The sequence below is a fragment of the Carassius gibelio genome, chromosome B3 (assembly GCF_023724105.1).
Source record: "Carassius gibelio isolate Cgi1373 ecotype wild population from Czech Republic chromosome B3, carGib1.2-hapl.c, whole genome shotgun sequence".
NCBI classification, from domain to species: Eukaryota; Metazoa; Chordata; class Actinopteri; order Cypriniformes; family Cyprinidae; genus Carassius; species Carassius gibelio.
The window spans coordinates 27,773,237-27,791,628 of NC_068398.1; the positions used below are offsets into that span (position 1 = coordinate 27,773,237).

Consider the following 18,392-nt stretch of genomic DNA (forward strand, 5'->3'; position numbering starts at 1 on the left):
ATGTTTAATTTAATGTGTTGCAGTTGTGAAATGTACTAGCAATTTCTGAATGAAATTTTTTTTTTTCAGTGAAGTGTTACAATTAATTCCCCCTGACAAATAAAGAGAATAATCATTTTTCATATCTGAGCTAAGATCTAAAAGGGGCCGGAAAAACATTTAAGCCATTGAGGGCCAAACGTGCTCTCAAGACTATTTTAGACGGCTTAATTACATCCTGTATCCCTCAAAATGTTTTTTTCCACTTAATTTTCACTTTAAAACATGCATTGAGCTAAAATACCGAGGTCATGGTGTTTTGGGGCCAATTTGTCAAAACATGAAAGTGTTTTTTAAATTAATTAGAGATTAATTTTAACTCAGTCATAGTAACACGCAAGCAACCACAAAGTTCTGTACAGCTGAACATCCTAAAAATTAAATGAAGGTTATGAAAAAAAAAGGCTCTATCCAAAAGACACAGAGATGCTTCGAAATTATAGTGTCTGAAAAAGAGTGAGTGAGTCAGAGAGAAGCAAAAGGGAGAGGACTGGAGTTTGGTCTCTCACAAAGGCTTCATTCATTGTACCTTAGGCTAATGCCATACGTGTCTCACAAGGAAATGTCCACTTAGTCCTCCAGAGCACAGGCTCAGCACCACCTCTTTGATTCCAGGTCTTGTCCAAATACCCTCCGGAAGATTCTCAAGAATAACACTATCAGTGGTGAAAGTATTGTAGGGGCCCTAGGGGCCCAGATAAATAAACTCACAAGTCAAAGACAAATTGGTTTAAACCGGTTTCAAACAAGAAACACTGCTTGCTCTCCAAACTGCTGCTTATTTCTAAGCATATATTATCACTGATTGAATAGTTAAATGGGTTTGTTTTTAACCTATAATCAAAAGACATGGAACACACTTTTGGGTGTATTTTAGAGATGTGAATGAGCTTTTGGCGCCCGTTATAACCTGATCACTATACCAATTGTTTCATCAAATCCCATGATAGTTTTCCTAATTTGGAATGATTGATGGATTTATCGACTTTTCATTGATTTATGTATATATTTAAGGGATATGAGTTTATCTCACTACGGCTTCATACCCTCCCCATTTATGTTACAATGCTGCCCCCTACAGGTGTGGTGTAACCAGAATCGAGATTTCTCTGGTGTGTTTGAGGGTTTTATAACAAGCTAAAATTACACACTCTCAATACTAGAGAAATAGCCGCTGATAAGGTGATGCTTTATATAAAATGTAGGCTGAAATATATATATATATATATATATATTTAAAAAATATGTCTAATAATAATAATATAGATTGAACAAATAGGCTATACTTGAAAAGTTACTGATAAAATAATGTTTAGTTTAGTTATTATGGCCTTCTTCATCTATTGGGGTATTTAATGTAAAGCTATAACAAATAGTATTAAATTAGAATTTTACCTAGTGTCTTGGTTATTCAATGATAATTTTGTTTCTACATGCATTATCATGGCTGTCACACAATAAAGAGGACTGTTTTACATCTTTTACATTAGGTATGTTATAGCCTAATGTTATAAAACATTCCAATTATTTATACAAAACATACCTAACCAGCATATGCTGTTTTTATTTTTTTTTAGTAGTGTTGTTATCTACACCGCCGCACACATTAGAGTGACTCTTGGAAGTCTTTTATGGTTGCTCATGATGTATAATATACAAAACAAAAACTCTCAATTGATTTAAGCGTAGAAAGAAGACATGGAAAGAATAAAGTCATTTTTGTGTGTGCTTTCTGAATGCGACTTTATTTTTTTGAAAATGGAATGATGGGAGATGGAACAAGAATGGATTTACAGTAGTTCAGTTACGAAGTTACTTGTTTTATTTACAAAGAGTTTGCTTCAAGTGGGCTGCCTTTGATCAGTATAAGAGTAGATCGCTTACACACAGCTAAAACCAATATGTTTTTGACTCTGTAAGGTCAAGTATTTGTTCAAGTCTTGCCGTGTCTATGGTGTCTAGTGGAGATGCTAATGCTAAGCACAATGTGCTCACTCCTCATTGAGGTTTGGATAACAGACTGCTAAACAGCTCATTTGCACAAACTAAAACATCCTCATATAATTTTGCCACAAGAAATCACATGTGCTAAGTTATTATGCAGCCACCCTTCTCCTTGAAGGGGTTTTTGTCTTCAGGAACTCCTTTTATGAGAGGATCTTCTGCAGATTGGGCCTCTACCCACTCACAAATCTCCTTTGCAGTTTTAGAAACCTGAGCAAAGAGGGAAAGTATGTCAGACTTTTGCCTCTTATATAATCCTCAGAAAAAGCCAAATATCCTATTTAATAAACATAAAATGCAAGGGTGGCAGGATGTAAAGAAGTTGACAGATACTTATTTAAGCTGCCAGTCAGCAGGTAGAGAAACTTACAGGCTCTCTAGTGTTCTTCACCTCCTTCTGGAGTTGTTCCAACTCCATTTTAAGGATTTCCTTATCGGACATATCCCGTGCCATCTTGCCCTGAGAAAAATAAATCAATAACCAAAAGTTACAGGGTCACATATCAAATCAACAAATCTGTGACAGTCACACACTTTGGAAAGATCACTTTTCTAGAAGGAGGAAATGTAATGTTCATAAATCCCTATATCACAGTTCTGCAATATATGTCCTTAAGATCAAGACAAATCACATTTAAAAGCTGTTTGACACATGGGACGTGTGATAAGTAAGCGGAATAGTTTTAATGTGTTTATTGTGCAAAACTAAACTAATAATTCTGAAAAAAATAATTGGAGTCACAGTTGTAAATGGACTGCTATGTTGATACTTCAAACAAACTAAACAGAGAGGGTTCTCCTGATAACTGATTAACAGCATAAAACAATTCAAACCAGTCATACAACAAGTTATTGTTTAGAGGTTTTAAAAACTACACACATCTTCTCTCTTTAAATTCTGATCAAGGCACCACATTCCTAAAATTAAATCAAATTTTATTATAATAAACAAGTGTGTATCATAAATGCCTGCAATCTCGGTTCTACCATAACTAGAGTATACTGTGAGGCCTAGCTATGCATGTATTTTATTCTACAAAATGTGGTTATTGTAGTTAATGTCACCTAAAATGTTGATATAATTTTGTCAAGATCATTAGTAGTATTTCCCAGATAAGCACAAGGAAGTATTCGTGCTGTACATGGGTATATTTATGGAGAAACATGCTAACAAATACGACAGATAATTTTGATAATTCAAACTTTATGGTTCTGCCATTGGGGTAAGATGTTGTTCAACTACTGGGAATCATTTTGAATGAGAAGATTACATTACAGTATTCACAATTCCTCATAGCCTTTGCTGTAATCAAATGTTTACCTTTTTCTGGTTGAATAGTTTTATGTATATTTTCATTCCTATAATTAAACCTTAAAATATATTTATTCTGAATATATACAGATTTGTCACCTACACTGCTGGTTGTTTCACTTACCTATTGTTCAGTGGGGCAGCCAATGGAGGGAACGGGTCGCTCTCTGCACTTTAGGGGACCATGTACAGGGTTTGGGGTCTGGGGATGAACTGGGCGCTTCGGTCTGCTGCCTTCGCCTCTTCAGGATTACCTCCAGATGGTAAGAGCTGAGAGGGGTGGAGACTGATCCCCAACAAGCACACTTCCTCCATCCAAATTTCTAATCAGCTTAAGCCATCTTGGTAATTAATGAAGTCAAATCACCTAAAATCAAGGCAGAGCGGTTTATTTGTCAGTGCATGTGGGCTGTTCTTCTTGCAAGATTTCATGTAACGTGGAGAAAAGTTGAAGTTGGTACACTATTTAAAATAAAGGAGCTTAAAAGGTTCCTCACAGCGGTGCCATAGAAGAACCATTCAGTCAATGGGTCTATGAAAAAGAGCCATCTCTTTCTAACCTTTTTATAATCTTAAGAACCTTCTTTAGCCACAAAGAACCTTTTGAGACACAGAAAGATTGTTCAAATATTAAATGTTCTTTATGGAACCATTTAGACAAAAGGGTTCTTACATGGCATCCTTATGCACCTTTATTTTATTTTTTTTAAGTACAGAGGATCTGTCTGTGCAGTTGATGTGTTTAAGAAATGTTTGAGGTCAACATGTCACTGGTCTTCTCTAGATTTCATTTTGAATAAAAAGCAGATAGCCTAGATGTGACTGACTGAATGTGTGGGCCATCTTAATTATCCTGTTATCCTGTAAATCCTGCTATGGGGTTTTCAATGACTGTAGGGAACAGGGTGGGTGAAAATACAATGTTTGCACACAAGGCTTTTACATAATACTTAGGAATGCCTATTTCAATTTAATAGGATCCACACAAATAAGATGTACGAATTAAATCAAATTAAAATGTATATACATATGTATACAAACACACACACACACACACACACACACACACACACACAAACACACAAAACATTACATGAAATTTAACAAAAATATACTAACAAAAAATATCTCGGTGATACTAAAATAAGCCAATATTCCCCCAAGAAAGTGGAAACATTAATGTATCAATTTTTTTTTATAAATACTGTGTACAAAATGTACACAGGATTTGGAAATGTACATTTATTACACAGTTTGTTAAAATAAATACTTATTGTAAATACTTATGATCGTGCAAGTTAAAAACAAGTTAAATATCAGTTCATCATCTATTATAATCGATAGAGATAACTGGCAAGGTAAAAAAAAAAAAATCAATTAATATCAATACCACTCATTTTTAAATACATTTTCAAAGCATGAAATACAGTGACCTGTGATCTCTCTTGACAGAGGCCCAGACCAGTAATATGTGACTGTTGACATGGAGGTCTCCTTTATTCAGTCCTCTGTCCCGTATCACAATCCATCTGTAGGCAGGCAAGTTACATTGATCAACACATTTAGTATTAATGCAATCAGAATTAACTGGAATACACAATGAATGAAATGCAGTCCCTGACCTACAATGGATCTTATATTTGGTCTTTTATCTTCGTGATGTCAATGCCAATTAAAGGCCTCATCTGAGTGATCTGTTATCCTAGAGACAAGCCTCTTGCCTTAAGTGTGTCACCTCAGTTAATCCCATCACCAGGTCTTGACTGTCTTAATCTAAGAGATTAGACTCAGAGATGTCACTCTCACTCTTGATTTTCACTGTGAAATATAGAGCAATGTTATTTATTCACTTCCTGCTTGTTATTTTGGTGATAGCTTATATTCATAGGTTTTAAAACCCAGTAATGTGATTTTGTTTTAAATGAAATTAACTAAATTGTTAGTTGATTCATTGACAATGTCTGTCCCATCTGAATTTCCCTGTGACACGAATGATATTGTTGTTGTATAACGGGACCCTTAAAAATGGTTGTGGTACTATGTGTTGGGGAAAGTTACATTTAAAAGTAATGCATTACAATATTGTGCCACTCTCTAAAAAAGTAGCTAATTATATTACTTAGTTACATTTTAAGGAAAGTAATGTGTTATGTTATTTAAAATTACCTCTTAAATTTGGCCAGGGTTCCCTTTCGAAGGGAACTTCGACAATACGTCAACGACGCTATGGGGAACGCCTCAGGTGTGACAGGTGTCTGAAATCAAATATCAACTCACAGCAATCATGCTGACCGGCGACAGCCGTGAATCATCAGCTTGAATGATGAACGTGCGACCTGGATATAAAAGGGGCGCCTTGAAACCATGACAATATCCTTTTCGTCTTCAGGGACTGTTTTGTCTGATTTAAACGTCTGCTTACAGCGAAAATGAAACGCACATCTAAGGCAAGTCCTAAAACTTTCGTGAAATGTGCTGACCCGTGCCCAAGATATTTGTCGCCGGGTGACACTCACGAGATGTGTGTGTATTGTTTGGGAGAAGAGCACGCACAGGATGCTCTTGAGGGAGCGTCCTGTGCAAATTGGGGGAGCTCTCGTCTGGCTCTCTTCTCGAGGGAAGAGAGTTCAGCGTCTGGTCCTCGTGGATCGGGTCCCGCTCGTGCCGAGGCAGAGCGGCGACGCGCTTCATGGGGCTCCCAGATGGAGCTCGCTGACAGTCTCGAGGGGGGCGTTAACCTCTCGGACGCGTCATCGGCTGACGAGAGTGAACTGCAGGGATGACGGAGACTTTTCTCCTACTAATACTGCAGCGAGTGCTCTTCAGGCCGGGCAAGAGATGGCTGAGGAGGATGATTTAGATCCTCAACCTCGTCAGCCATCCTGCCCCGTGTACGCAGAGTTGGTGGAAGTTATGGAGCGCGCCACTGACAAACTTCAGTTGCCATGGCGGCGCGCTCAGGGAGAGCTCGTTCGCGGTCGTTTGGATGATCGGTTTCTCCCTGAACATAGACCACCAGCTCAGCAGAGCCTTCCATTCCTTCCTGATCTCCATTCAGAGATCGAGAGGGCATGGAAGAAACCGTACTCTGCCCGTATTCATCGACATCAGCGGGGTAACTTCGCTGATGTTGAGGGGATCGGTGAGTACGGTTATGTGTCGATGCCGCCCGTTGACGAGACGTTTGCGAACTATCTCGTTTCTGGGCGGGTGTTGACACTAAAAGCTCAGACTCTGCCATCCAAGCCCCTTAAAACCACGGCTCACTTGAATGGCAGAGCGTACACGGCAGCAGGTCAGGCTGGTGCTGCCCTTCATACCATGGCAGTGCTCCAAGCCTACCAAGCTGACCTGCTGCAGGATCTCGACCAGGGGGCAGGGCTGTCCCCTGAGGCGGTCGCTGAGTTGCGCCGGACCACAGATTTGTCCCTCCGGCCACTAAACAGACTGCTGCCGCGATCGGCCGATCGATGGCGGCGATGGTGGCCACAGAGAGGCATCTGTGGCTCAACTTGGCTGATATCGGGGAGAAAGAAAAGTCCCTTCTCCTTGATTCACCAGTTTCGCCTGCTAAACTTTTTGGCACCTCCGTAGAGGCGGTGGTTGGGAAGTTTAGGGAGGCGAAGGCGCGCTCGGCTGCATTTAAGACCTGTATACCGCTGAGATCCGGGCCCCAGCCCAGGCAGGCGGGAGGACCTGGTCTGTCTTGGTCTGAGGACCGTAGGCAGGACCAGAGGTCTAGTGTCGCCTCTCGTGCCCCCCCTCCATGGAGGAGTAGGACACAGAGGAGGCGAGCCTCCCGCAAAAAGAGGGACTTAAGGGAGGTCATTCAGCACAAGCGCTGCAACGCTCAGCGGAAGTAGGGTCTGATCTCCCTGGAGGGCTTTTTCTACCAGCCCTCTCCCTCTTCTTGACTCCCCAGGCGTTTACGTTACACCAGCCCTGGGGATGGGCCTTATGATGAGAACTATGTTCTGATGGGCCGCCGTAGCAACTGGTTGATGTGAGCGCCTCTTTTAGGCATGTAAAAGTGGTGGACCCCAGATTCATTGGGAACTCTCTGGCGAGTCTTCACTCCGCACGCCGCAGGTGAACTTTTTGGTTTGTAAAATTCTGTGTGTATAACTAACACTGATTGTATTTCTCTACAGACCTTGTTCCCTGTATAGACCTAGGGGGTCATTCTTAGAAGAGCAATTAAAGTATGGACTTTAGGGCCCTGAAGCCTCCCCCAGTTGGTGGCTAGAACGAATTAGGAAGAAGCTCAAAGGAGATTTGGCTTCTGTGCTGAGTATGTGATGGCCTTCCTGTCATAACATTTTATATGCGTGGTGGGCCACCGCTCATTTCTGTTTAGCCTCAGGGCTATTAGCCACCCAGGGGTAGAGTAGTTGGTCTTCCTAAAAAAAAAAAAAAAAAAAATATTTTTTGCTTTAGGTTTAGACTGACGCTGGCGCTTCAGACAGATCTTCAGATAGATGTCCTGCCTATCAGTTTGTGACATTGGTATCCTGAGTACTCGCTCCCCTGAGCTCTGTAGGGTTTCAGTAGGTTGAGTGTTTTCACAGCCTCTCAATCAAGTAGGCTGTGGCTCCTCCGAGCCCTCAGGTAGATCTATGCTTGTAGGTCGGGCCGCCTCTGTAGCTGGCCTAGGCTATGCTAGGGATATTGGAGGCGTGTTGCTAAGTATAGCTGCCACATTCATTATGTGTTAGGCTTCCTCCCCTAGATTTCAGCCTCCTCCCTTAAATGGGAGTTGTTGGCCAAGGCCCGCCCCTTTCTCTGCATTCAGGGGTGATAGAGTAATGCAGGGTGGTAGCTGAGGTAAGATCAGTCTGGCAGGGTTAGGCATCTTTCGCTCTGCGAAGTGACAGTTTGTCAGACCCTGCCGAACAGAGATGTTTTGGGCCTCTAGAGCTGGCTCCACTCAGCCCGTTGAGCTAATCGTTCGACCGATGGGTTGAAAGGGGTTGGCTTGCAATTTAGCCCCCCCCCCCCCCCCCCAGGCTGGGCGCAAGACAAATCCCTGTCACCCTTTGGAGCCACTTGCAGGCCTGCTCCCTGTCTAACATTGCAGGGGCATATGGTTGTTACTCCCCCGCTAACTCAGGGTAGTTTTGAGTAATCCATTCTCAGCTCTGTATGTATCTACCTCACACCACGATGGCTCCGGTTGAGCAGGGTGTTCTAAACTACATTTCACTCCGGTTTGAACTCCGCTCCCTTTGAAGCCAGAGCATTGCCATGGGCTGACACCTATGCATTTAGTAGGTAGGCCCCTAATGGGGCCTCCACTAGGCAGAATGGCGTATGTTGTACTCCCCTGCTATAAGGGTATTGCTTTTTGCTGAGTACACTGCCTCTGGCAATGTGATTAGGTACCAGGATGCTGTAGCAACAGCTTTCTGCCGCGAAGGCTGCACGGTTGGGTAGTCGGCCCCAGCAGGCCTCCTTGACCGAATAGCCCCCAATAGGGCTCCTAGGCCCTGGTAGTTCGGGCAGAAGGCTCACTGCCGATTAGTAGGCCTTAACAGGCCTCCTCGGACGTGGTTCACAACATTGTGGAACATACACTAGGTCAAAACTATGGGAAAAGTTTTTTAATAGTATGGTTCCAGCAGTGTTCGTTAAAGTAGCAGAATAGACTCGCTATCAGCTAGTAGGCTCGACCAGGCCTCCCTGTTAGGCGAGTCCCCAGCAGCAGTTACATCCAGCTGATTAGACTGTTTCAGGTAGTAGGCCTCTTCAGGCCTCCCTGAAGGTGGGCTCCCACATTTTGTGGTGGTCAGGTAGTAGGCTTTACTAGGCCTCCCTCAGGGTTTAATCCCACATACTGTGGTTACTAGGTGGCAGGCCCCACAGGCCTCCCTGGAGTTGAATTCCCGCTTCTTTAAACTGTCAGGTAGTAGGCCTCATAAGGCCTCCCTGAAGGCAAAGCCCCAAAGACAGTCAACTGGACTGCCAGTCTGGCTCACTATCAGCTATGGTTTTCAGGTAGTAGGCCTCTCCAGGCCTCCCTGAAAGTAAGCTTTCCTGCACTGTGTTTATCAGGTAGTAGGCCTCACTAGGCCTCCCTGAAGTTGAGCTCCCACATACTGTGGTTGTCAGGTAGTAGGCCTCACCAGGCCTCTCTGTAGGTGAACTCCCACATACTGTGAGCTCCCACATACTGTGGTTATCAGGTAGTAGGCCTCTCCAGGTCTCCCTGGGAGTAGTTTCACAGTGATGCTGGGTTTCGTAAGCTAGTGGCCACTTACTTTCAGTTTAGCAGTCCTTATCAGGCAGCTACCGGAGGTGAGTTTGCGCCCTGGCTCGGCTCAAGTTTTTATTCTCTGCTACGGGTTCCCTCCTGGAACCTTTTTATCCTGCTACAGCCTGGTTGCCTACCAGGTAGATCTTATGCTCCCCTCACTGAGGGTCAATGTGAGTATGTGGTCTCCTGAGTCTGGTCAGTCGGTCGTAGGCCTCTCATGAGGCCTCCCAGTTAGATCAGTCCTTAGGCCCTCACAGGCCTCCTCAGTGTTTTTTGAAACACAAACACTGGGTAGATCCGTGGATCGAGTAGAGAAACTCCCCTCGCTGGCAAGGGTTGTAAAGCACAATGCTGAGTCATACTCTCCATGATATCCCGTCTCTGAGATCCGGGCCGAGTGGTTCACTGCCTGCTCCGCAGTTCCTCGGGCTGGATGCCTTCCTAAAGGCAAGTGTCCAGAGGCTCTGTCTTCGGACAGACAGGAAGTGGCCAGTCTGTAGTGTCTTATGTAGTGACACCAGGTCAGGCCTGCCTGGTGGCATTTCAGGTGGCACATTCCCCTGAATAGTGACTGGCTGGGGTTCCCTCGGGTTCCCTAGCCACATTCCCTAGAAGGGACCCCTTCTAAGAAGTTGAAGTTGTGGTCCTAGGCCCTTGAGCAGGCCCAGGTAGACCTTTCACTAAACTATGTTTATGGAGGTTTTCTGTGGTATCATATAGCTTGGGCTATGACCGTAGGGAGTGCTGTCACTGACAGCCCTGTGTGACCTGAGGGTGAGTGGTTCTAGCGTTCACTGAATTGCTGGTTCTGACAGTTGTCACTGCCATTGGGCATGCACTCCCTTTAGCATGGCGGCGTGGGTATTTCGTTCCCCATAGCGTCGTTGACGTATTGTCGAAGTTCCCTTCGAAAGGGAACGTCTCAGGTTACAAATGTAACCTTGGTTCCCTGAGAACAGGGAACGAGACAATACGTCTCCCAGCCATGCCTCAGGGTCTGCCTGCCAAACAGTCCCTTCAGACAAAAGGATATTGTTATGGTTTCAAGGCGCCCCTTTTATATCCAGGTCGCACGCTCATCATTCAAGCTGATGATTCACGGCTGTCGCCGGTCAGCATGATTGCTGTGAGTTGATATTTGATTTCAGACACCTGTCACACCTGAGGCGTTCCCCATAGCGTCGTTGACGTATTGTCTCGTTCCCTGTTCTCAGGGAACCAAGGTTACATTTGTAACCTGAGACGTTTGCTTGTATGTTATTAATATAAAAAGTTCATTACAAATGTAAACAGCTCAAACAAATTGCATGAAGCATGTGAAGCAGGAGAAGAAAGATTAACACTATTCAGCAATAATAAAAATGATGTGTCATTTTTGCTTGGTATGATTGAATTGGATCATCGAAGATCAGTAACAAACACATGGGTTAATAAAATGGGATTAAATACTTAATAATATTTGTGTTATTTAACAAATTTAACTATCACAGGTTTGTATAATATTCTGTATCATTTTCACTGTATTCATTCTGAGAAATTCTGAATCTGTTCTAGTGCAGGTGAGAAGACTAAATACATGTTCACATTGTTGCGCTAAGAATTTTGAAAAAGTACTTTAGGTCTTGGTAAACACCTGTTAGCAAATTAAAAAAAAACTTTACCATCCAGAAACAAATATTTTACCACAATGTATATTTTAGTCAAAAATTGCATTTCATTTATTTTACACACTTATGTGCATCGGCACAGATTCAGTGCAGTCTGTGTTTAGAAGCCACTCACTTTCTGCCAGGATGGGCCATTATGAAAATTGGAAATGCTTTCTAACATGTAGGTCTCAAATGCTGTATTTGTCAAAGAATTTCAAGTTCATTTATTCATAAAGCACATTTAAAAACAAACACAAGATTGACCAAAGTGTTGAACATTAAAATCAAACCATAAGCACATAAAACAGAAAGAATAAAACATACGAATTTAAAACCAAAGGAATGATAGATAAACAAGACCATAATACAATATAAAAAGAATGGGATTTTAATAGGCCAGATCAAACAAGTGTGTTTTTAAAAGTGACTTAAAAATGGATCAAGAAAGTGCCACTCTAATCCAAAAGTGGCAGATTGTTCCATAATTGAGGCCCAACGGCAGAAAAAGCTTGATCTCCTCTACATTTTTGTCTGGACTGAGGAAGTAAAATGAGATTCTGGTTACTGGATCTTAGACTAGTGGGAGTATAAAATGAGAGATAACTAGGGGCTTAGTTATATAAAGATTTATACATCAGTAAGAGAACTTTAAAATCAGTTCAATTATTTAAAAATTCAATTATGGGGGTGATGTGGTCATTTGTGACCATTTTAATGACACATTTGTAAAACCTAGCAGCAGCATTTCAGGAGAGTAGTTTTTGACTTTTAAATATTGCAATATAGTGAGTTGCAATAAAATAATCTTGAAGTAATAGAAGTGTGGACAGCCATCTGTAACGTTGGACCATTTAAAAAGTGTTTGACTCTAGACAGCAAGGGGAGTTGGTAAAACTGCAACCAATTAAAGAAGAGATATGTTTGTCCAATTTTAATGACTCATCAAGAAGGACACCCAGATCTCCCACATGAGAAGATCTGAAGGCCGATAAGCTTCCCAGATCTAGAATTCATTCATTTAAGGGTAAAACATTTTGAGTTAGCCAGACTTTGAACATGTCTTATGACCTTAAAAGTGAAAGTTGTGACTTTTGGGGTTCAGTGCCTTTCTCAAGGGCACATCAGCTATGGGTATCAAGGGAGGGGAGAGCACTGTTCATCCACTGCCCACACCCACAACTCCTGCCGGGATTGAGACTTGAACCTTCAACTTTCGGATTACAAATCTGGCTCTCTAACCATTAGGCCACAGCTGCCCCTGTAATACTTAGTAAGGTACGAAGTCTTAATAGGAGATTAAGATTTCTCTTAACAGGAGACACCCCATGCCTTCTTATAATGGAAGGAAGCATGTACAGAGAAAGAAAGGAGGGTACCAATATCGAGCCTTGAGGTAGGCCACTGGTGAGAGAAGCAACAGAGGAAGAGAAGTCACCTAGTTTGACAAAAGAATTTCTGTCAGATAAAAATAATTCAAACCACTTAAGGACAGTACCTTTTAAGTTCACGTCTGATTCTAATACACAGTAGGTATCAAAATAAAGTGGTCCACAGTGTCAAATGCTGCTGATAAATCTTAGAGATCCAGGACCACAGAATAACCAGTGTTGGTAGCATAATGTAAGTATAATGTATAACTCTCTGACAAGGGCTGTTTCAGTACTATGAGCAGATTTAAAACCAAATTGAAAAATGTCAATTAAGATTTAGAAAGAACTGCAGTTGGTTAAACACTTTTTTTTTAAAGCCTTGTCCCTTGAAAGAGTGTCAAGGATTAGGGGTGAAAATGTTCCCCGAAGAATTGGGACACCCCCAGAGGTGGGTAGTAACGAGTTACATTTACATCATTACATTTACTTAAGTAATTTTTTAGGGTAACTAATACTTTTTGGAGTATATTTAAAGATGGGTACTTTTAGTCTTACTTGATTAAATTTTTTGGGAAAAATATGTACTTTTACTTCGTTACTGTGAGCAACGCTCCTCTTGTTACTTTATCTTAATTTCAGAAGTTCACACTTACATATAATTAACTGAAGTATTATAATGCATATATTATCCGGGGAAGGGGCTCCGAGCTCGGGAATGGCCCGAACCTAGAGTACCCCCCGTATATAAAAGTGTAAAATGAACTCTAGTGGAGGAGATGGGGTGGAGGGGGATGCTGATAAACCGTCAATGGAGACAGGTAGGCTGATTCAGCTGTATTTATACCCTAAGGTTGATTATCTTAAGTGGTTCCACCTGTGCTAATTAGGCTAAGTATCTGACGTGCTTCTCCCGGACCTTGTTATGAAACTACATTTCACGAGTTCACACTTACATATAATTAACTGAAGTATTATAATGCATATTTGGCGTGCTGTCCGGGGAAGGGGCTACGAGCTCGGGAATGGCCCGAACCTAGAGTACTCCCAAAAAGCTAAAAAGCAGAGGACAGCCACCGAACTAAAACCCCCCCCCCAAATGAGTGCCGCGTTTGGTGGGCTGGCATCTCGAGAAAGGGTCTGAATGTTTGTCCAGTGGGCCCATGATGGCGGCTCACTGTACCTGGACTGACAGGACCTGCTGGCCTGGAACGGGGAGCAATTGTAATTTGGAGTGACCGATCAGGCGAGTTTGTGCCTTTCTCCTCTGTGAGACCATTGCTCGCTAGACAGAAAGAGAAAACAGGAAAGAGGAAAATGAGAGCTTGACCGGGAGATTTTCCACAAACTGCGTTCACTGTGAGGCCCTATGCTCACTGGACGGAAGAGAAAAAATAAGTGCTCTACCAGGAAAGTTCTCACTGCGTCCGGTGTGAGACCCAATACTCGCTGGATGAAAGAGAAAACATAAGTGCTCTACCAGGAAAATTCTCGCTGCGTCCGCTGTGAGACCAAATGCTCGCTGGACAGGAAGAGAACACGAGAAAGAGGGAAATGAGAGCTTGACCGGGAGATTTTCTCACACTGCGTCTACTGTGAGACCCAATGCTCGCTGGACCGAAGAAAAAACGTAAGTGCTCTACCAGGAAAGTTCTCACTGCGTCCGTCTTGAGACCAAATGCTCGCTGGACAGAAAGAGAAAACGGGAAAGAGGAAAATGAGAGCTTGACCGGGAGATTTTCTCACAGTGCGTCCGCTGTGAGACCCAATGCTTGCTGGACGAAAGAGAAAATGTAAGTGCTCTACTGGGAAAGTTCTCGCTGTGTCCGCTGTGAGACCAAATGCTCGCTGCACAGAAAGAGAAAACAGGAAAAGGAGAAAATGAGAGCTTGACCTGGGAGATTTTCTCACACTGCGTCCGCTGTGAGACCCAATGCTTGCTGGACGAAAGAGAAAATGTAAGTGCTCTACTGGGAAAGTTCTCGCTGCGTCCGCTGTGAGACCAAATGCTCGCTGCACAGAAAGAGAAAACAGGAAAGAGGAAAATGAGAGCTTGACTGGGAGATTTTATCACGCTGCGTCCGCTGTGAGACCCAATGCTCACTGGACAAAAGAGAAAATGTAAGTGCTCTGCTGGGAAAGTTTTCGCTGCGAGACCAAATGTGGGTTTATTTATATTATATATATATATATATATATATATATATATATATATATATATATATATATATATATATATATATATATATATATATGTATATTATATGCTCCTGGGAGCAGGCACTGCTGTGGCAGTGAGGAGATACAGAAAAGGCTCCTGTGGGAGCAGACACTGCTGCGACAGTCAGGAGGTACAGGAAAGGCTCCTGCGGAAGCAGACACTGCTGCGGCAGTGAGGAGGTACAGGAAAGGCTACTTGCTTCGGCTGCTGTAGATGTTGGCTGCGGGAAGAGTAAAAAGGGTTAGTAACATATGATGGGGCAAGCTAAAAATGGAAGGGTAGCGTACTGTGTTACCAGCTTAGCAATTGGTTGCCTGATTTGACAATTTCTCAAGCCTTGTCCACATTATTATGTTACTGTTGGAAAAGCATCTTTCCTCTCGTTTGGCCTCCGGGCTCTTAGGCGGTCTCCAGGGCGGATACGTTTGGAAGGCTGTTTTCACGTTGTAGTATGGACTGTGGCAACAGAGGCTTTTGGAAATGATGAAGCATGTTTAGTCTTGCAAAACATTGTACCGAAAGACATGATTATAGCAGTAACGTACCAGTCACCCCCCATTTTTGGCATGGAGACAGAAATTACATACCCCAAAAAAAATGTTTCTGCTCATGATTCTTTCTGACTAGATACATGATCAACATTTGTCCACGAGCTGACACTTCTACGTTTTACCGTTCAGGAATAGGAATCGTATTCCTGACATAATTTACTAAATAACTGTCACTGAAAAGATGTTTTATCGAAATATTGGTCAAATATCGAAGCCAGAGTCTTTAGACTTTCAACTGATGCACGGTTTATCCAGATCAAATAAGAGTGATGTTTAACGTGCTGTGGAAGTGAAACGATAATAAACTGGGGCCGTTGGCGATGCTTGCAAGCAAATGGGTTAATAGCAGTTATGTGCTATTCGCTTCTAAGTGGTTTCTAAAAATATTTACTTGCTTGTTTTTCGTATTACGGTCCTGAAAAGGTGACAGTAATTTTACTCCCACTTGCTATCCTGCGTCAAAACACGAGGGCAGATGAGTTTTAGATGAATTTTGAGTGATCACGCCTGTGAATGGAGAAATAGGTCCCTAAATAATTTGGTCCTGCCAGAAAACTTGCATGGAAATAAAAATGTAAAATTAAATTAAGCATTTAGCCGATGGTTTTATCTGGCAACTTTTTTTAATTTTTATCATGGAACTTATGTCTGTATAAATTCAATGAGGTTTAAATGTGCACGGTAAGGCAAATGTAATGTCTTGGACATTTCAGTGTGGAAATAGTGCCTTTGCTTCATGGTTAATAGTGGCATCATCATCCGACGGAACTAAATTTGTATCTGTAGTCCAAATCTATGCGCACTCCACACTCCAGATCAGCAGGTGGCGGTAATGCATCTTTACGCTGGTTTTCCAAACCACCACAAAACACTAGTAGAAGAAGACGGAACTGCGTCATGACGTCATTTAACAAACTTTAGCCGCGAACCTGCTTTTAGATGCAACACTTTGGATGCCAACTGCCGTAAAAATCCAATGAAGAAGAACCTGCTTTTAGCGTCTTCGCCTGAAAATGTGTTGGTTAACGTTGCGCGGTCTGCGCCGCTAGAGGAAGCGGCCTCAAACTGCCACTCGGCCGGAATGCCGGTGTCATGAGAAATCGATTTCTCATCACACCAGGGTGAAAGGCTGAGCCACGGCGGGAAGTGAGAGGCTTGCTGCGGGGAGAACTTGGGTGGTTGGATTCCAGCTCGAGGAGAGCTCGGTCTCGGGCGGCACGATCATTGTGTCGAGCGAGGCGAGCTCGGAGCTTGCACGGTCTATTGGCCACGACTTGTGGCTTGGTGAGGAGAGCAGCTGTCGCGATGACGCTTAATGCTGCTCAATGGCCGTGTTTGACTGGGTAGGAAAAATCGCAGGTCCAGCAAAAGCAGCAGGTCTTATAAATCCCCGGTGTAGCTCTCTTCGCTGGTACGAAAAGTGGGTCTGTGGTAAGGTGACAGACGAAGCGAACCAGCATGCTGATAAACCGTCAATGGAGACAGGTAGGCTGATTCAGCTGTATTTATACCTTAAGGTTGATGATCTTAAATGGTTCCACCTGTGCTAATTAGGCTAAGTATCTGACGTGATTCTCCCGAACCTTGTTATGAAACTACATGTAATAAATGTTATAAATGCTTCAGTTTATTCCAAATGCCCCGTCTACTTTTCTCTGGACAATGAGTGATGCCCATTCATGAATGATTAATTCTTTTGAGTCAATTCTGTTCAAAGGCTTGATCAAACCAATTGGCAAACGAGTGAATTGGTTCATGAATCAGTTTGAATGATTTGTTCAGTATCCTGCCGCACGCGCTGAGCATCTGAAGCGGTTCACTCAGAGTTGTAACGTTTAAGAACATCAGCAGCATTGAAAACGTGGCTATGGAACTGCACTGAATTGAAAGCAAATCTGCAAAGGCTATTGTGGCGAGTGGGGCGGGGCCGAGAGGCGTGGGAACGAGGAGTGAGGCTAGGTGTAGTGATTGGAGATGAGCTACACCTGCGCCCCACCGCCAGTATCGAGTCCCACGTAGGAGATGGAAGGATCTAAAACTGGAGTGACGACCGTGAAGGACGAGAGAGGACCAGGCCTGGGACATTATTTTATGTTTTGGCTTTTATTTGTGCGCGTCAGTCGCCGTGAGGGGCTGACGCGCTGTTTTGTGTTTATTTTGAATAATTAAAGTTTCATTTTGATTGTGTGCCGGTTCCCGCCTCCTTCTTCCCGATGAGTATGGAGTTTTTAATATCGTTACAGTGGTGCCGAAGCCCGGGAGAAGGAGGGACGCGCTGCTGAAGATCCCTCGCTGCTGTGGTGAATCCGCGGTGCCCTCGAGCAGGCGAGGTATGTGCTGCCAGGGACGCTCGAGGCGGTGGGCTGGAGCGAGTTGCCGGGGACGGGCGAGCTCGCTGCCGGCCGCCCATGATATGGAGGGGCGGCTGCCGTCCGTGAGGGAGCGGAGGAGTCGGCGCCGTTCGCCAGGGGGCCGGAGCCTGCTGCCTCCGCGATTGAGTCCGGAGGGGCAGGGAACGGGGGACTCCTGCCGCTGCCCAAAATCGGAGGAGCCGTCGCCGTCCATCGGGCGGCGGAGGAGTGTCGTGCCGTCCGCCGAGGGCCGTCCAGTGCCACCGCCAGGCACCGCGGAGGAGATCACCCAGCCGGTGGAGGGCCGAGCAGCAGTGCGTCTGGGAACCCGAATTATTATTATTTTTTTTTCTCTCCCCTCTCTCGTCCTTGTCGCTCCTCCTTCCATCTCCTTTTCTCTCGCCTCGTCTGTCCTACCCCCAGGTTCCTGCAGGTCCCCGTGAGCGGTCGAAGAGAGGACCAGGCCTGGGACATTTTTTTATGTTTTGGCTTTTATTTGTGCGCGTCAGTCGCCGTGAGGGGCTGACGCGCTGTTTTGTGTTTATTTTGAATAATTAAAGTTTCATTTTGATTGTGTGCCAGTTCCCGCCTCCTTCTTCGTATTTTAATATCGTTACAGCTATTTTTTGCTTGCGATGGAGATCC

At 43.6% G+C, this 18,392-nt stretch overlaps 1 protein-coding gene across 1 annotated transcript; it reads right to left on the reverse strand.

The window, feature by feature from the left end:
* Positions 1–1,752: 1,752 nt before the first annotated feature.
* gngt2a (guanine nucleotide binding protein (G protein), gamma transducing activity polypeptide 2a) lies at positions 1,753–3,647 on the reverse strand. The gene is made up of 3 exons (XM_052550209.1): positions 3,480–3,647; positions 2,414–2,503; positions 1,753–2,253 (listed from the first exon to the last, which is right to left on the reverse strand). Exons 2-3 carry the CDS (start codon positions 2,495–2,497, stop codon positions 2,128–2,130), a joined length of 210 nt encoding a protein of 69 aa, XP_052406169.1. The 5' UTR covers positions 2,498–2,503; positions 3,480–3,647; the 3' UTR covers positions 1,753–2,127.
* Between the last annotated feature and the right edge of the window lie 14,745 nt (positions 3,648–18,392).